Source organism: Haematobia irritans, chromosome 1 (assembly GCF_050003625.1).
Source record: "Haematobia irritans isolate KBUSLIRL chromosome 1, ASM5000362v1, whole genome shotgun sequence".
NCBI classification, from domain to species: domain Eukaryota; kingdom Metazoa; phylum Arthropoda; class Insecta; order Diptera; family Muscidae; genus Haematobia; species Haematobia irritans.
In genome coordinates, this window is record NC_134397.1 from 84,246,684 (window position 1) to 84,267,001 (window position 20,318).

The 20,318-nt window shown below is 34.9% G+C and overlaps 1 protein-coding gene across 1 annotated transcript in view; it reads left to right on the top strand.

Moving 5' to 3' along the window:
• The window catches only part of Myo81F (unconventional myosin 81F), a 189,983-nt gene that overhangs the window by 166,556 nt on the left and 3,109 nt on the right, over nucleotides 1-20,318 (top strand). The window contains exons 18-21 of the mRNA XM_075290991.1: nucleotides 12,076-12,374; nucleotides 13,762-14,094; nucleotides 14,156-14,566; nucleotides 14,639-14,842. Of these exons, the coding sequence (XP_075147106.1) occupies nucleotides 12,076-12,374; nucleotides 13,762-14,094; nucleotides 14,156-14,566; nucleotides 14,639-14,842 (1,247 nt within the window). The remainder of the gene's footprint in view (nucleotides 1-12,075; nucleotides 12,375-13,761; nucleotides 14,095-14,155; nucleotides 14,567-14,638; nucleotides 14,843-20,318) is intronic.

Sequence of the window (20,318 nt, forward strand, 5' to 3'; positions counted from 1 at the left end):
TCTATTATAAAGGAAGTCGCAATTATCATTTTATAAGAAATTTTACTAATTGTGAGGAAACTTGGTTTTAGTTCGGTTTTTGTTTATTTTTACGAATGCTTTGTTATCGGTGAATAAAATTTTCTTGTTCAGTAGTAAATTCTTATACCCAGCGAAGAAAATAGTATGAGTAAAATTCCATGCCTTATTCTAGTTAATGAACTATTCCTAACTGCTTACAGTTTAGGATTTTTTTACTGAAACGAGTATATTTTATTATTTCTCACAAAAATTTACCTTAATGGAAATAAAATGGATAAACTATATTGATGAAAAATATTTCCTTTAGTTTCGAAGGCACTTTTTTCTGGGTGTATCATTATGAATTTCTTGTCCCGATAAACCTTTTTTATGTAAATATTTAATGACAGCACGCATTTCAAATTTTTCCATTGTAAAAAAATTGCGGATGCGTCTTTTTTGAACACCTGTTTCTATATGAAGGAGTTGCCAGATCGAAATAAAATCTAACATGTGTTCATAACAGAGAAGGAAGTTTCCAAAACACTTTACTTTTTTCTGTTTATACCGCGCGTTTTGTGCTAGGCTAAGAAGTTTCCGAACTGCCCTCGTAAATAGAAAAAAACAAGTGCAGATTTGGATTCAGAGCCTCAAATAACCTTGAAAACAATATTCAGTTCTTAATCAACAGAACCATAAAAAAACTAACTTATTACATACACCCACAAAACAAATTCGTTGCCTCAACCGAATTATTTGCCAACCGAAAGCAGGTGGTTCCATCAACTATCAATGATATCTGTCAGCACAACTAACATTTGGCAATTGTAACTACATGGTAGTATGTTGGATCAACTTTGCATTGGTTGTCGCAATTTCATATTAATAGTTTTGTTTGTTGGTGCAACCGCCATCGATTTTCTTTACTATTATCCTAACCAAATCCCAATATCAAATGAAAGGGCAGATTATATTGAGATTTTATTAATTTATTACAAGATTTACAATCATAATAAACTACGAAAATAAATACAGAAGGTTCTAACGACAAAGGCTTTTGGTCTACATATATGTGAGATCAATTTACATTACAATTTACAATTTTTTATAGGTAATGTTTGTATACCAATGGCAGATGGTTATTAGGTTGCAATTATGTGGTCAAACTACAGAACCTAATTCAATATATACTTGCCAGAAATTTCTTCCTTAAGCCTCTAGATATAAATACAGATCGACTTAGACTCTTCCTGTATTCTTAATACAATAAAAAAAGCTCGCTTGCTGTAAAATGTATTTGTGTTTGTTGATGTATGAAGCCTGCAATTTTTATGGAAACTTTTGTAATATTCCTTTTTTATAAATCGGTGCGATACTTACCTGAAGGCAACCTCTTTTCTATGGGATAAACTTTATTCAATGTATTGCGGACTATTATCAAGTAAATGTTGTTCCCCGTTTTGCAAATTTTGTAGCGACATACCATTTACCATGTCGATGTTGATATAAATATTTATTTGTTGCAACAACTACCTTACGCCCGTCCTATAATTGAACTAAGATTCTATTAGTAGACTTAACTTTTGGTTGTACCAATCATTTGTTGATTCCCATGATGTAGGTCTCACTATGCTGGTGGTTAACTCAACAATTTTATGCAGCATAAAACCAAATTTATCGGCATTGGTTATTGTAACCAATTGAATGGTTATGGGAATTTCGTTTTGATCCTGTGAACTTTTTTATCGTCGTGTTGGATATATAATGGGGAAAATAATCAAAACATTGTTCTTGTAACAAAAAATAAGTTACTGACATCATTTCCTCATTGTAATGATCGAATTGCAACCAACCATTTCTCTGGGTGTACAAACACTTACCCATTAGAAAATGACATTTTTGTATGGAAATCGCTATTTATATCAATTCAATAAATCGTGAACAAAATCAAAAGTTGTGCACCGATTGTAATGAAATAAAGCTCATTTTATTCGAAATATATAAATATTTAACTAACTGATTCTGGAACAAAACTGTGATTTTTCCCATTTTTTCTTTTTTTAGGAATTTTTCAAGAACAAAAATATTTTTTTTTGTTAAAAATTTCAATTTTTTTTTTTCAAAACTTGAACGATATCTCTAAAACTGCTTGGAAAATTGAAAAAAAAACAATGTAAAGACGGCTTAAAGAGAATATTGTTAGAGATTTTCTGATATTTTTTATACCCTCCACCATAGGATGGGGGGTATATTAACTTTGTCATTCCGTTTGTAACACATCGAAATATTGCTCTAAGACCCCATAAAGTATATATATTCTGGGTCGTGGTGAAATTCTGAGATCTGAGCATGTCCGCCCGTCCGTCCGTCTATTGAAATCACGTTAACTTCCGAACGAAACAAGCTATCGACTTGAAACTTGGCACAAGTAGTTGTTATTGATGTAGGTCGGATGGTATTGCAAATGGGCCATATCGGTCCACTTTTACGTATAGCCCCCATATAAACGGACCCCCAAATTTGGCTTGCGAGGCCTCTAAGAGAAGCAAATTTCATCCGATTCGGCTGAAATTTGGTATATGGTGTTAGTATATGGTCTCTAACAACCATGCAAAAATTGGTCCACATCGGTCCATAATTATATATAGCCCCCATATAAACCGATCCCCCGATTTGGCTTACAGAGCCTCTAAGAGAAACAATTTTCATCCAAGCCGGCAGAAATTTGGTACATGGTGTTAGTATATGGTCTCTAACAACCATGCAAAAATTGGTCCATATCGGTCCATAATTATATATAGCCCCCATATAAACCGATCACCAGATTTGACCTTCGGAGCCTCTTGGAAGACCAAAATTTATCTGATGCAGTTGAAATTTGGTACGTGATGTTAATATATGGCCTCAAACACCCATGCAAAAATTGGTCGATATCGGTCCATAATTATATATAGGCCCCATATAAACCGATCCCCAGATTTGACCTCCGGAGCACCTTGGAAGAACAAAATTCTTCCCATTCGGTTGAAATTTGGTAGGTGATGTTAGTATAGGGTATCCAACAACCATGCAGGAATTGGTTCCTATCAGTCCATAACAATATATAGGTCCCATATAAACCGATCCCCAGATTTGACCTCCGGTGCCTTTTGGAAAAGCAAAATTCATCCGATCTGGTTGAAATTTGGTACGCGGTGGTAGTATATGATATTTAACAACCATGTGAGTTGAAATTTGTGGATGACAGTCTTTCGTAGAAGTTTCTACGCAATCCATGGTGGAGGGTACATAAGATTCGGCCTGGCCGATCTTACGGCCGTATATACTTGTTTTAATTTAATATGCTCAATGACCGTTTTCAACCTTTTTCAAGTTATTCCAGTATATGTAGCGGAAGTGCCTTACTTTTGAACATAACGGTATATCTTGAAAAATCGAGATGATAGAAAAAACCCAAGTGCAGATTTGGATTCAGCGACCTCAAATTACTAAGAGTTTGCTTTAAATTTCAAATCAACACAAAAAAGTTCCCCTGCGCTATTTTTGTTTTTGATTTCAGCTTAAAACCATGCATTGACTAAACTACAAGTGTAGATTAACCAACAGAGGAAAAGTATGCTTGTCAAATTTTGTGGACAAAACCCTTTAGACTGCAAGACAGTTGGATGTACAGCTGTTTCGGAATTACCACCATAGACCAAGGAAGGTATAGACATCATAAATGAATTCACAGCGCTGTGTTTGTCTGCACACCGTAGAGGGCGTCTGCAGTTGAGTGATTTTTTAATTTTGCTTTAATTTGTTTTCTTTCCTTTGTTTTTTTTATGAAACACCAAATATTGTAAAAGCATATAAAATGCTATACATCCACACCTTTTTGTAATGCAAATTGACTGATTTGTACGGTAATTCTCGTTTTCAAAAAAGAAATTTAGTCACTTGACTGCGCAATTGAGTGGAATGACTGCGCACTACAAATAAACAAAACCATGGTGAATTGTCAAGGTATGTCTCTATTTCAATGGGTCTATGATTACCACATTCCTCATCAGCATCCTTTACCTGCAGCAAAACTATCAATCAATTATCAGAATAAATTCTTGAACATCCCGAAAAAAGTCGGCGTTGCTTAACAAATTTGCAAGCATTTTTCTTTTCTTTTGCCATTTTATTCTAGATTCCGATGCAATTTCCTCGATAGGAAATGATCGCTGAGCCTCTATTGCGCCGCCAGAACATGGTTCAGATTTCCGGGAAAATGCGTGTTCAAAAGTACCTCAAACGTTTCCTCACTGGTCGTTGTCCAATAGCCCTACGATGTTTCAATCAAACCAGTAGCGGATGCTCCAGTAATCATTCCAATAGTTATGCTGAGCCCTTCTCAGTTCTGGTTTATATCCTCTTAGATTCATATTGTAAGTGTCCTAATTTGCTTTGTTAAAGAGCTTCCTGCAGGATTTCCTCATATTATACCATGACCGCAATGCAATTTCCGTTTCGAACCAAAAGAGTTTCAGCAGAGTGAAATCACAAAGCTTCTCGAAGTGATTTCCCCAATGTGTGAAACGTCATTCGGATTCGCTTATAAAAGGGAGGTCCTCCGTCATTGAGCTAAGCAGCATTTATTGATAGAGATAAGTTCACCTCTTGTTGTATCATAATGTATGGGCAATTTCGTTCCAGAGGAAAGTATTTTTTCTTTAGTCCTATCAAATTCACAGCTTAAGTTTCTTTCCATGGATATTCTGCTCTACCGTCGCTTGATGAGGCATGACCGGAGTAACCGTATGATTTGAGATTTTCGTAGTGGACCAGTAAAGATATGATGTAAGAAAACTTTCTTTTGTTGTCTTTGGAGTACACAAGCTATTTTATGGGCACAAAACTTGACATACTAAGAGCACAAAAACTAAAACTACCCAGTCAGAAATTCGTGATGGTTTTAAATATTGAGCGTTGAAAGCTAACGTTGAAACAACGCTTGATAAACAAATTAATTGACGATTTTTAAAAAATATATTTACCCCAAAATTATCGTTGAAAATGCGTGTTCCATCAATATTTAATGGTTTTTGATGAGTAATGGAGGTACTACTGTTGGTATAAATTTATGTAGAATAGGATAATCTTCCTTTTTCGTATAAATTGAATGTGTACACTAAAAAAATAGTGATCCCACCAGGAATGTAGGCAATTGTAGAAAGTTTTAACTAAATCAAACGCTGACATCATGCCGATATCACAAATATAAGTAAATATATTTCGACTAATTCGAGTCAAATTTGTAAGAATGTTCTTTTGGCGCATTTGGGGTAAAATTTACAAATTTTAAGAAATACTGAAGTATTTTCTTTGATATACGAACATTTGTATATAACTTTTTTCCTTTTTTAGTTCATTTAACCACCGTGGTGCAATGGTTAGCATGCCTGCCTTGCATACACAAGGTCATGTGCGGTCGATTCCTGCTTCGACCGAATACCAAAATGTTTACAGCGGTGGATTATCCCACCTCAGTAATGATGGTGACATTTCTGAGTGTTTCAAAGCTTCTCTAAGTGGTTTCACTGCAATGTGGAACGCCGTTCGGACTCGGAGAAAAGGAGGCCCATTGACATTGAGCTTAACATGGAATCGGGTAGCAGTCAGTGATAAGAGAGAAGTTCACCACTGTGCTATCACAATGGACTGAATAGTCTAAGTGAGCCTTATACATCGGGCTGCCACCTAACCTAACCTACGCAAAAACAAGTATATACGGCCGTAAGTTCAGCCAGGCCCAATCTTATGTACCCTCCATTATGGATTGCGTAGAAACTTCTACTAAATACTGTCATCCACAATCGAATTACTTGGGTTGTGGTAATATTCCGATGGCAAGGTATCTTAAAACTTCTTAACATCGTCTTCTAAATTGTAAGTTAGTCCGTGGTATATAATAGCCAAAACAGCAGATTACATACGTATATAATTCAGTTCATGACCGGTATATGTTATATAGGGAAGTCTACACACGCTCACAAAAACTCGCTTCTGTAACATATACTCCCAAACATATTTTGCTTCAAGCATATACATTTTTGGCTATTGCCCAAACATTTATATGTTTGATCTCTTCCAATATATAATATGTTTGAAAGCATATTGGTCTAAACAATATATGTTTGGGTAGTCAATTTCCAAACATTTTGTATTTTTGCATCCAAATTCAATAATGTTGTCTTCCAAAAAACAATATGTTATTATGTGAACATATAATATTTTTGGAAGCATTTGGCACCCAAAAATATTATATGCTTAAAAAAATTCTCCCAAACAATATTGTGCTCAAAATTTTATTTATTTATTTATATATTTACAATCATAATGAATTATGAAAATAAACAGGTAATATAGGTGCTAACAACATAGGTTTTCGACCTGAATGCTCAAAATTTTGTTTCTGCCCAATTATATATTCCCCCACATCTTTCTCACTTCCACGAGATTTTTTAGTTCTTAGCACCTTTTTCTGTAATACAAACATTGTAGAAGAAATTATTCAATTGTATGATTTTTTTATTTTAATTTTACCTTTTGCCGGACGGGGATTCGAACAGCGGACCACACAGTTTGTAAGGATCAAAGAAGTAGCTGATCAATTGCCCAAGGAAAAATAAAATGTTAATTTTGTAATAACAAGCAACAACCACCAACTTAATTCAATATCGCTCCCTGTTAAATAGCGCTCCAAGCTACTAAACACATATATGTTTATAGGCTATTTCTAAATTAATATATGTTTGCAACCAAGCATATTATATTTAAAAACATTTTATGTCCCAAACATAATATGTTCTAACATATTAACATATATGTCCCAAACATGTTATGCTAGTTTATGAACATTATATGCTTGCACTCAAAAATATTGTGTTTAAAAATTTGTGTTCCAAACATATAATGTTTATAGCCAAACATATGAAAAACAGTCTTTTTCATCCGTGCAAATACGAACCGATATGAACTAAATATGGGGGGCTATATATAATATATATAGTAACACCACGTGCCAAATGTCAACCCTTTCGGATGAAATTTTCTTCTCTAAGAGGCTCCTTAAACTAAATCTGGGGGTCGGTTTATATGGGAGCTATACGTAAAAATGGTCCGATATTGCCCATTTCGAATACCATCCGACCTACAGCAATAACAACTCCTTATTCCAATTTTCAAGTCGACAGTTTATTTCTTTTGGAAGTTAGCGTGATTTCAACAGACGGACCAACGTGGCTAGATCGACTCAGAATTTCACCACGACCCAGAATATATATACTTTATGGGGTCTTAGAGCAATATTTCGAGTTGTTGCAAACTAGAGGTGTGCACGTGACACGAAGTTTTCGTGACTCACGCTGACGGCAACGGCGTGAGTGTGCGTGAGTCACGAAAATAATATATTCGTGAGTGTGCGTGAATAACAAATTTCGGGAAAAACACACTCACAAAAATAATTCCGCGTACGAACATAAAATGTTTGCGAGTTGAATTCATTTATAATTTTAGTGACAATTTTATAACGCTCTCGATTTTAATCATACTCATGTTTTCAATCAGGTTCTATAGATAAATTACTCATAAAATTATTCGTCAGTCACGAGGTTTTTCGTGAGTCACGACATTTTTCGTGAGGCACGATATTTTTCGTGCGTCACGACATTTAAAAGATTTTCGTGCGTGAGTACAAATTTTCTTTTCGTGAGCGTGAGTCCTACCAAAAATATCGTGCGTGAGTGTGCGTGAATAAGATTTCTCCGTCGTGAGTGTGCGTGAGCGTGAGCACAATATTACTCACGTGCACACTTCTATTGCAAACGGAATGACAAAGTTAATATACCCCCTTCCTATGGTGTAGGTATTAAAGTAAAGGAAACTTTCTCAAAACACTATTTGGTTTTGTTTAATTTTTTTATTGGTTGTAAAAACCATCGATACACCGTATAACGATTTTATCATTTTGGGGTTGCGCGTTCGTTAAACCATCGTATAAAATATTGTTTTCATGACGCTTTGACGTTATAAATACAATCGATACACCGTAGAATGATGTTATCATGTTGGGGTTGTAACAATGCTTTTTCCCACCGTATATCAACCGTTTACAATGCTTTTACAACGCTTTTCCGATGGTTTTTTTCTGACTGGACAATATATATATTGTTTACACTCCGGGCCAATGACACCTCAGTATTATCTGGTCCGTATATTCCGAACTACAGATAGAAACAAAAAAACAACGTTGGCTATAACCGTTTTCCAAACGTTTTATTTTTTTCTTGTTATGTACACACCTTTAATTAGAATTTCCTATCACTTTTTTGTTTTAGTTTTTCTGAATATTTTGCAGTTAACACCCAATTGCTTCTTCACGGGTGATTGTTATACGAGACAACAACTAAACTGCAAAGAATTCTGAAAATAAGAAAAACATATATGAAAAACTTCAAGATCTTACTTTAAAAAACAAAAAAACTTGAATCTCTGTCATTAGCGTAGCTAGACAATTTTCCTAGGGGGGGCTATAGCCCCCCTAGCTAAAACTTTATAGACTGAACTTATAGGTTCAACTAATGTTTTATTTCATAAAATTGAATAAAAAAATAGACATCAAAATAACTCGACAATCAATTTATAATAAAGCAACTAAAAATACCCTACGGGAAATTGGTGCAAATTGCCACTGACGGATCTATCACAGAACTGGTACCTGTGCTCCAGTTAGTTGCAATTTTCACATTTAGTGAAATAAAATTATCAGAATAACCTTTTGTTCGACATACTTCAAAAGTTTTTTTTTCATTTCGGGTTCGATTAGGAGACCAAATTGAAAGAGTTTTCTAAGAGTTTGTCCGAGACTGGTTCCTGAGGACCTGTTTATGGGTTGCTCCTGCTAAATTGTCCCAGGATGTGTCCTTTGGGACGAGTCCAAGACGCGTCCTAAAATGTAAGTTTACTCCGTCAATGACAAAACCATGTTAAAGTGGACGGTCCCTTCCATACGTTTTGATCAGAACTAGGACTGGTCCATACACACCAGGGACTAGTCCTGTAACAGTTCTGTGGTTGATCCATTTCCCGTAGAGTAGTTCCACACTTTTCCCAGCAAAAAATTGGGAGTTGTTCTAAAGGCACAACTTTAAAAGCACTTCCAAAAATGTCACAAAGAAGTTAACTATTTTAACTACCCAGGAAGTTTTTTGCTTCATTTTTTTATATTTTAATGCGTAATTTTTTGTTTTCTTTTTTCAAATAGTTTAAAAAAGAGTAATAATAAATAAAATGGTACAAATTATTCAAATTTTGCCACAAAAATGCTAAATCCATTATAGAAAAATCGATAATATTTGAAAATATTCGAGGGAAAACAAGCGTTAGAATGCATTAAAAATCATAAAAAAGTATAAAAATTGTTTATTTGGGAAAATATCACAAAATTTTTAATTCACATTCAAAACATTGAATTCGGATCACACCTTAAGAAGTGATGCATATTCATTGCAACGGCTGTTGAAACGGTGGACATTCGTTCTATGACAAGTTCATATTACATTCATCGCTTCTCCGCCAATTTTGTACCACTTCCAGACCCAAAAAGAACATTTTCACTTCTTTTTTGGGGACGCTTTTTGGCAGCATTATTAAGATATTAATTTATGAAAGAATAGTTTTAATATGAATTACTGTTTTTTATTCAACTAAATCATAAGTTCAACCACAGCTTTATTTCATAAATATCAGACTTCTACCACAACCCAAGTAATTCGATTGTGCATGAAAGTCTTTAGTGGAACTTTGTGCGTTGTAGGAGTATATAAAGGGTGATTTGTTAAGAGCTTGATAACTTTTTAAAAAAAAAAACGCATAAAATTTGCAAAATCTCATCGGTTCTTTATTTGAAACGTTAGATTGGTCCATGACATTTACTTTTTGAAGATAATTTCATTTAAATGTTGACCGCGGCTGCGTCTTAGGTGGTCCATTCGGAAAGTCCAATTTTGGGCAACTTTTTCGAGCATTTCGGCCGGAATAGCCCGAATTTCTTCGGAAATGTTGTCTTCCAAAGCTGGAATAGTTGCTGGCTTATTTCTATAGACTTTAGACTTGACGTAGCCCCACAAAAAATAGTCTAAAGGCGTCAAATCGCATGATCTTGGTGGCCAACTTACCGGTCCATTTCTTGAGATGAATTGTTCTCCGAAGTTTTCCCTCAAAATGGCCATAGAATCGCGAGCTGTGTGGCATGTAGCGCCATCTTGTTGAAACCACATGTCAACCAAGTTCAGTTCTTCCATTTTTGGCAACAAAAAGTTTGTTAGCATCGAACGATAGCGATCGCCATTCACCGTAACGTTGCGTCCAACAGCATCTTTGAAAAAATACGGTCCAATGATTCCACCAGCGTACAAACCACACCAAACAGTGCATTTTTCGGGATGCATGGGCAGTTCTTGAACGGCTTCTGGTTGCTTTTCACTCCAAATGCGGCAATTTTGCTTATTTACGTAGCCATTCAACCAGAAATGAGCCTCATCGCTGAACAAAATTTGTCGATAAAAAAGCGGATTTTCTGCCAACTTTTCTAGGGCTCATTCACTGAAAATTCGACGTTGTGGCTCGTTAGTAAGTCTATTCATGATGAAATGTCAAAGCATACTGAGCATCTTTCTCTTTGACACCATGTCTGAAATCCCACGTGATCTGTCAAATACTAATGCATGAAAATCCTAACCTCAAAAGAATCATCCTTTACTTGTTTAATTTTTATAAAAATGTAAAATCGTAAATAGGTTTTCAAATTCTGGGGGGGGGGGCTAACATTTTTCTGGGGGGGGGGGTCTAAGCCCCCTCCCCAGAGGCCTTCCTACGCTTATGATCTCTGTAGAAAAAAATTGTTCGGAAACGAAATTTTAAACCAAAATTTTGTTTTAGGCAAAAGTAAATTCGTTTCGGAAAAATAAACTAACGGTTCTTATAAACACAGACTTTTTTACCTTTAAGAATACAACTTGAACAACAAAAGGTAACTTCATTTTCCGTTTTATGGGAAAGAATTTGGGAGTCTGTGTGTTTGTAGTATCATTTTGGCCGCACCGCAACATTTTGTCCGTTCTTGTACTTGAAAACAGCACAAGCTTTGAAGATTGTTTTTCACTGCTTTATCGCACAAAAGGCTATATTAATGATGATAAAATAATGACCTGGTATACTTTTTAACTTTAATTTACGAAATTACTCCCTTTCATAGAAGAAAAATTAAATAAAGTAAAAAAAAAAATTCATTGGCGCCAAATCATGAACCGATATCCATACAGTAGCGCTAGTTTTGAGATTTTTTGTTGGCTTTAGTTCACATTGAACTTATGTGTACGATCATTGAACTTTATATCAACATTCACAGAAACAAATTTCGCGAAAATTTTTCCAATTAAAATCTTAATTGAATTTTTAAAAATATTCAATTAAAAATTGATTCGACAATTTTTTTAATTGAAATAAAAATCAATCACACAAATTAATAGTTTCAATTAATTTTTTAATTGGATCAATTAATTTTTTAATTGATACTATCATATCTGTCATTGAAGATATTTCAATTAAAAAATTAATTGGATCAATTAATTTCGTGATTGAATCAGATTTTTTTTCGTGTTATATTTCATGAAATTTTCTAGATACACTTTGGATAAGGAACATTTCATTTGGCTGTGAAAATTTTCGAAAAAGAATAATAAAATTTAACTACAAAGAAGTTACTTTTTGGCATTAAAAATAAGTTAAATGCTGTATCAGTTCAACATGAACATTTTTTCTTTGTTAAATTGTTCTCGTCAATGAGAACTTCAAAATGATACTGAATTGAAGTCCAAAAGTATATCAATATTTTCGTCGTAAGAATACAATATTGCGATTCCGAATATATTTACATAGGGATAATGCCCTTAATAAGTATTAAGTAACATATATACGTGTGTTGTACCCATGATGAAAAATATTATTTTCCATACTAATTATATCTTATTTACTACTAATTTGCAGGCGATGCTGCCCAAAGAGCAGAAGACGAGCACATTACAATAATTCAATCTATAATGAGCAGATGTATGAGAAAAGAGACTTTAGTAAATGAATTATATCTACAATTAATAAAACAAACAACAGATCATCCAGACCCTAATTCAAGGATAAACTTAAAATACTGGTCGTTGCTTTCATTGGCATGCAGTTTCATATTACCATCGGTGAAAGCAATAAGAAAGTATCTAATAAGTCATCTCAAACGATGTGCAAGTGATTATATAACAGAGGAAGGAAAATATGCACGTTTTGCTGAAAAGGTAAATTCATTTAACTTGAGTTTTAAAAAATTCATTGGAAAGATTTCTCAAATCAAGAACACAAATCAAATTCTGTATTGCACTTTATATAAAAGTTTATAATTCAAGTTGTTATACCCTCCACCATAGGATGGGGGGTATATTAATTTTATCATTCCGTTTGTAACACATCGAAATATTATTCTAAGACCCCATAAAGTATATATATTCTGGGTCGTGGTGAAATTCTGAGTCGATCTAAGCATGTCCGTCCGTCCGTCTGTTGAAATCACGCTAACTTCCGAACGAAACAAGATATCGACTTGAAACTTGGCACAAATAGTTGTTATTGGTATTGTAATGTATTGTATTGCAAATGGGCCATATCGGTCCACTTTTACGTATAGCGTTGGTCCATATCGGTCCATAATTATTATAGCCCCCATATAAATCGATCCCCCGATTTGGCCTCCGGAACCTCTTGGAGGAGCAAAATTCATCCGATTCGGTTGAAATTTGGTACGTGGTGTTAGTATATGGTCTCTAACAACCATGCAAAAATTGGTCCATATCGGTCCATAATTATATATAGCCCCCATATAAACCGTTCCCCAGATTTGATCTCCACATCCTCTTGGAGGAGCAAAATTCGTCCGATCCCGTTGAAATTTGGAACGTGGTGTTAGTATATGGCCGCTAATAACCATGCCAAAATTGGTCCATATCGGTCCATAATTATATATAGCCCCCATATAAACCGTTCCCCAGATTTGATCTCCGCAGCCTCTTGGAGGAGTAAAATTCATCCGATTCGGTTGAAATTTGGTACGTGGTGTTAGTATATGGCCGCTTATAACCATGCCAAAATAAGTCCATATCGGTCTATAGTTATATATAGCCGATCCCCAATCGCACAAAAATTGGTCCATATCGGTTCATAATCATGGTTGCCACTTGAGCCAAAAATAATACACCAAAATTTTATTTCTATAGAAAAGTTTGGCAAAATTTTATTTCTATAGAAAATGTTGTCAAAATTTTAATTTAGTATTGTTTTTAAACAAAATGCAAAGATGTCATTATTATTCACAGCAAAAATCACTGATTTTTAACACAAAATTTCTTTTATCAAAAATTCTTTCATTTCATATGAATTCGTAAACATAGAAGACGATGAATGCGACTGTCCTTATTATTTTTCACACAACTGCATATATTATGTAAAGTTTTATGAATTTTATGAAATAGATGTACATTATTAAAGAGTTAATAATTTAATAACAAGTGTTTTCGCAAAAATATATTACGTAAAAGTACATATATTTTATGAAAGAGTCCATAGATTTTTAAACATGTAAATTTTAATATTATTATACACAAATATTTAAAAAAAATATTGCAATTTCAGTGCTTCTTTAAAACACAAGGCGCAAGAAGACGGCAATGGCCACCTAGTCGGGAGGAGATACTGTGTACCATAAACAGAAGGCCGTGTTATGCAAAGTTTTATTTCATGGACGGTCAGTTTTATTCTGTGGAGTTTCAGCCCTGTTCTACTGCTTTGGAAGTTCTTGAAATAATCAAAAACAAAATTGGACTCCATGAAAATTCAACGGGATATGCAATTTATGAAGTCGTTGGTGGTACGGAGAGAAGTCTTCTCTTTGAAGAAAAAATAACTGATATACTGTCGAAATGGGAAAAGTACAGAAACGCAGCCCACCAAAGCAATGCAGTCGATGTAATACCGTCATAAATATACGTTCGTATTTATAAATCTCTCATTAACTTGTATTTTCTAGCCAAATGTCTCTGCCAGCAAGCTCCGACATCTCCACTATTTTCTCTTCAAGAAACATTTGTTTTTGGACAATTATTTGAATCTGGACGATCCGGTTGAGAAGGAACTTTTGTATCATCAAGTGTTGCACTCGTTGAGAAGCGAACGGTTTCCTATCACTGAAATGGAAGCCATTATGCTTACAGCTCTCCAAGGACAATTAGAGCTAGGAGACTATTCAGACGAAATCACCGACTACGAAGTTGTAGGCAGTCATTGTTTACCTCCACGATTTGTCCCCAATTTGCCCCACGAAGCTGTTGCTATACATCACCAAAGTTTACGTGGCATGTCATCTTCGGAAGCAAAGAAACTGTTTCTTAATTTAGTTAAGAGCTGGCCTTTACACCGCGCAACAATATTTGATGTGAAGGTATTTAGTTTCGTTTTCTTCATTCTATCCTTGGTAGAACATATTCAAATGTAAATTTCTAAATATTTGTAGCAATCGTTCACTTCGAATTGGCCTCGCATTCTTTGGCTTGCTGTTGATCAAAATGGAATCCATTTGCTTGAGCACAGATCGCGTAACATACTCTGTACACATGATTATCAATCTATTATTTCATATTCTCCGAATTTGAACTCTCTAATGGTTTTCACTGGGACGGAGAGAAAACAATCTAAAGTTGTTTTAAGTACATCACAGGTATGTCAGTTCTTGGGAAAATGTGTCCATGTATAGTATTCATGAAATCCAATGTTGAAATTTGCCAAGGGTTTTTGAATAAGTTTGGCACCTTCTATGAAACCACTAGATTTGAACCAGCAGAAGTCAACGACATTATTATTCATACTACACAGCAAAATATAATTATAAAATTGGAAGTACCTAAATTAAAGTTGTAAGTGCTGAATTTAGTGCTACTTTTTATAAACTTGTAAGTAACTTTTTCGTTTATAGCGGGCGACCCACTTATGTTTTTTTTATCGAACGCCCGACAAAAATTATTTAAAATATGGAAGTGCTGAAATTTTGTTGCACTAAAGTAAGGGGGTGCATCTTCCTTCGCTTACCAAGTTGCTCTTCTGTAAGCAAGGGCTTTTTGTGAACGAACGATTTTGTGTGAAGAGATATTAGTAAAAATAAGATAGTGGATGGCTTGTGTTTGAAGGGTAAAGACGTGTTTTGCGGACGATGCAACTCATATTGTGTTCTCATGTTTTGTATATTGTTTAATTTAGTTCTGTGTAAAAACACCTCTTGGGGCCAGCGAAGCGGACCGGGCCCAATTAGTATATTTATAAAAAGGAAGATAGTTAAAAAAGAATTTGTTTAATAATTTTTATAGGCAGTATTTTATCTCTATATGGGAGTAACTTAGCGCTATTATAATTCCAATATTCGAAATTATTATGTGCATTTTTAAGCGCACCAAAGTTGCAATGATTTCCTCATGTAAATTTACTGTTTCTGAACGCCTTGTAAAATCATCAGTGAATTCCTCGCAGAGATAAGCGCAGATTGAGTTTGCTATCCCAAACAAAGCTGCTGAAAATTCAGCAGGTTTTTTGTTGGGTATTCCCATGAGACGTTCTTTTGCTTCTTTATCGTATCATTTTAACTGATGAAACAATTTTCCAAAACTTGAATTAATATTTTCCAAGAAGTCAAGAATTTTCCTTACAATCGGTCAAGTTGTTTATCATCAGATGAATACACAGAATGCCGCTTCAGTGAGCTCCCGCCCCTCCAATGTTCATGTTGTTCAGAGGGACATCATCAACGCAGCATCCGCTCGCTTCATACCCGCTGGTAGAATTGCCTAGGTGAGGCCTAACTACCGAGCAGAAGCGGCGCGAAACCATCCAAATCGCGGGGCCCGACAGAATTTCTTTACCTGACCAGATTCCTCAATTTGTCCTTGGAATCACTCCTTATACCCGATGTCTGGAAGATGGGTAGGGTGATTCTACTACTGAAGCCAGACAATGACTCGAGCAAAGATGAATCGAACAGACCTATATCCATTCTCTCGCCAATAGTAAATTAAAAAAAAAAAATAACTATGGTTACGTATTGTGGCAGCCCGTTATTTTTTAGGCTTACGCTATTCTGTCCATTGTGGTACAAGTGGCGCGCGTCTTACGTTTTACCTTTTTGTCAACATATTAAGAACTTAGAAATGCGCTTCCCTGGAGTTCATCGTTTGATTTAGCTCATATCAGTGGGAACAATTTTCTCCATTTATACTTATGTTCTCGATGTTCTCTTCTAGTTTGTTAAGCTCCAATTCACATGTTTTTGAGATAGGTTTTCAATTGAAGTATTCTAAAAAAAATAAATAGTCTTTATGGAGTTTTGCTACGATAAAGGTTTATTAAGATACAAGTATGTTCTTGTTCTGCCAGCCAAGGTCCGTTTATTTTTTTTTCCTTTATTAGTTGGCACAAGATATTTTATATTCCTCCGGAGGCAGGTTGTCGAATTACAATAGACAACCGCATCGAATGTCTTGGATAGGTCAAAAGTCACGAGGACCATTCTGTAGACTTGGGCGATCCCGGCTCACTAAAGTGATCGGTCTTTTCAGAACCGCTCCTAAAAAGGAACTAGTTCCATTATTTAGTTCCACAGTTCCTTTTGGATCCGGATAAGGAAAGTGCTTAAAGAATCCCATATATTGACATTTTCTTTTAGCTCCGCAAGAAAATAAAACGCATGAACACTAAATGTAAGTAAAACATAAAAGTTCACAAGAATTTAATCAAATTTCATGAACATTAATTTGTATAATAAAGATTTTTGGACTAAAATTAGATAATGATATAACTCTGTAGAAAATTTTTCAGAGATCAAAACTAATACAAAGATCTACATTTATTTTAGAAATATTGTGTTTACATTTTTTCATAGAGAAAATCAAAAGTTACTACGTTAAAAATTATTTTGCCGACTTTAGACCAAAAGAGTTCGCCTTTCGTTCATGATATGTTTCTATTGCGTACACTCATAGAAAAAAGTCTGCTAAAAACAGCAGTCGATGTCTGCTGTTATATTTTTGTACTTCAGGGCCTAATTAACAACAATTTATAAAATTTTTAGGTTATAAATTTTCCCCAAAGTATATTTAAGAGCCAAAAGTAGTTTTTGGTACAATATACTTACAAGCTCCTAAATACGATCAGCTAACATTTTGTTTGCTGTTATGTCTCAATTCCATAAATATTCAGATTTTTGATCAAATACTATAGATGTTCATAAAATATTGTTTTAATTATGTTAGGATAGCTCCTAAGTTGACATTTTTATTTGTTTTAGCCAAAATAAAACATGTTTTAGTGTAATCGAGCTTAAAAATAGCAGGAAACGTTTGCTATTTCAGCAAACAGTGACTGCTGTCCCTTTTTCAGCAGACTTTCTGCTGTTTTAGCAGACTTTTCTGCTGTCCCTACTAACAAATTTCTTTGGGTGTAAAATATTCTTCCGCATTGTATAGGTTTTGCTGATTTACATAATTTTTGTAAAGCATGTTGGTATTGATATGTTATTTAGGTTGGAACAGTTTCGATATCTTCATTAAGGATCTGGCAACTTCAATTTAAGTGAGAGCTGTTGTCATAAAGAGCGAAATAAATGGAATGATAACACAACGAAATGTATATAAGGAACTGAGGAGCTGAAAGAGTAAAGGTATCGGATCCAGTTCATTTAGTTCCAGCCACGGAATAGTTCCATCCTGTGATAGGGCTTGGGTGGGTTTAGCTATCTGTTAATATGTGGTGTAAAAGCACGTAAAGCTTTTATCGCGCTATGTAATTCTTCACCGGCCCGTATGAATCAACTTTTGTTGGCCTCAGTAGCGGGTATAATGAGTGAACCTAAAGAGACTAACCAAGGACTCAACTCTCTGTATGCCCCGTCGAGATTTATCGGGGCACAGCGCCTTGGAGGCATAGGCGAAAACCACGACAAACTGATCTCTAGATTCAATTTCCTGGATCTAAGATTAGCATGACGAAGTTCACCTTAATCTACAAAACCTCTGCGAACCACCGTGGTGCAATGGTTAGCATGCTCGCCTTGCATATACAGGGTCAAACCTTGGTGCAATGCTTAGCATGCACCAAAAAAATTTTTCAGTGGTGGATTATTCCATCTCAGTAATGCTGGTGACATTTCTGAGCGTTTCAAAGCTTCTCTACACACAAAAAAAATAATTCATTTATTGTATGAATAGTGTTCCCAAAAATTTTCCAAACACGGAATTCATAAATTATATGAAAAAAGTTCATAAATTAAAAAATACAGGTTTTCATTGACTACGAATGTATACATAATATTAATGAAATTTGTAATTTTATAAATGTAGTATACATATTTTCAACATTGAGAAATATGTATTTTTACATAATATATATTAAAAATATCATGCATTAAATATATCTCTTCTTTTCTTTTATCTTTTCGATTTTCCCCTAATTCTTAATTGGTCAAAATGTATGAACTCATTTATTAAAAACCGCATTAAAGTCCTGCGAGTAAAACACATTTTATAATATTTTTTATTAGTTATAAATATGAGCACCAATGCTTCCAGTTAATTAATAAAATTGTCAACCTATTTCAGCAATAAATAATCTTTGAATCGCGACGGCGACTCAAACTGAACTGAAAAAACCAAACACAGCAAAGCCACGTGTTGCCTTCAAAAACGTTATGTTTGGGTTTTGTCTTGTTTTGTATGCTTGTATTGTATACATATGAGAGTAACTCTATGTTGTGGCTCTCTCATGCTAAGAGAAAACCGGTATTTTTGGATATATTATGTAAAGTTTCATTAATTTTATGGAAGAATCCATGCACATTATTAAAAATTGCTTAATTTAATAACAAGTATTTACGAATAAAAAAAAATACATCTATTTCATGAAAGAGTACATAAATTTTCAAAAATGTACACATTTATGTAAAAATTCATATTTTATTTTTTTGTGTGTATGTGGTTTCACTGCAATGTGGAACGCCGTTCGAACTCATCTATAAAAAGAGGTCCCTTGTCGTTGAGCTTAACATAGATTCGGGCAGCACTCAGTGTAGAAGTTCACCACTGTGGTATCACAATGAACTGAATAGTCTAAGTGAGCCTGTTTGATAAGAGTGTTCACAACTGTGGTATCACAATGGACTGAATAATCTAAGTGAGCTTGACATATCGGGCTACTTACGTCATACATAGAATGCAGGGCACTCACACAATTGATTCCTTTTCCTCCGCATCATAACAGTTGTAGTCATTATATTTCGAGCCAATAGTTTTTGAAATCGCCTATAGGCAGCGACCCGTTATAGCAGATGGCCCTTTTCGAGTTAAGGGATTTTATTGCAGGTTGACTGTGTGAGTATATATTAATGTCAACATTTATTGGAACATTACTTCTCAGTCAATGCGCCACTTCTCTTATTGCTAATATTTCAGCCTGAAAAACACTACAGTGATTAGGTAATATTTTCGCTATTCGAAGTTCCATCCAATTTGGAACCATCAGTGTAAAAATCTTTATTTCCTTGGGCCTGTGTGCACCACGCCTCACTGTTGGGCATTAGATTTTCAAAGTGGTTTCCCCAGAGTGTAATCCATTACGTTAGGCACATCTGGCATTATTTTGAGGACCGAACTTTGACCGTACCTTTTTTCCTACCACAGCGATAGCTCGCGCAACCGCACAGCCGTTGTTGCAGGCGAGTGTTTGGCCAAAATGTTTAAAGGCAATAGATGCAGCATGAATATGTTCCTGTCTTACTGAATGCACCTGATATACCAAAGCTTGCCATACGCTGAACTTTATCTAAACTTGTCGGCTGATTAAGTCCCGGCCACCAGACTACAACACCATATAACATTATAGGTCTAACCACTATCGTGTATAGCCAATGCACAATTTTCGGTTTTAGTCCCCTTTTTCCTATTGCCATTTTGCACGAGTACAAAGATAGGGTGGCTTTTCTCACCCTTTCTTCAATATTAAGGATGATAATTCTGTCAGTCCAAAACTATTTAAAGCCCATTTTATTCTAGATTCCATTACAATTTCCTCGATAGGAAATGACCGCTGAGCCGCTGTGGCACCGCCAGAACATTGTTCAACCGTCTGATTTCCAGGAAAATGTGTGTCCAATAGTA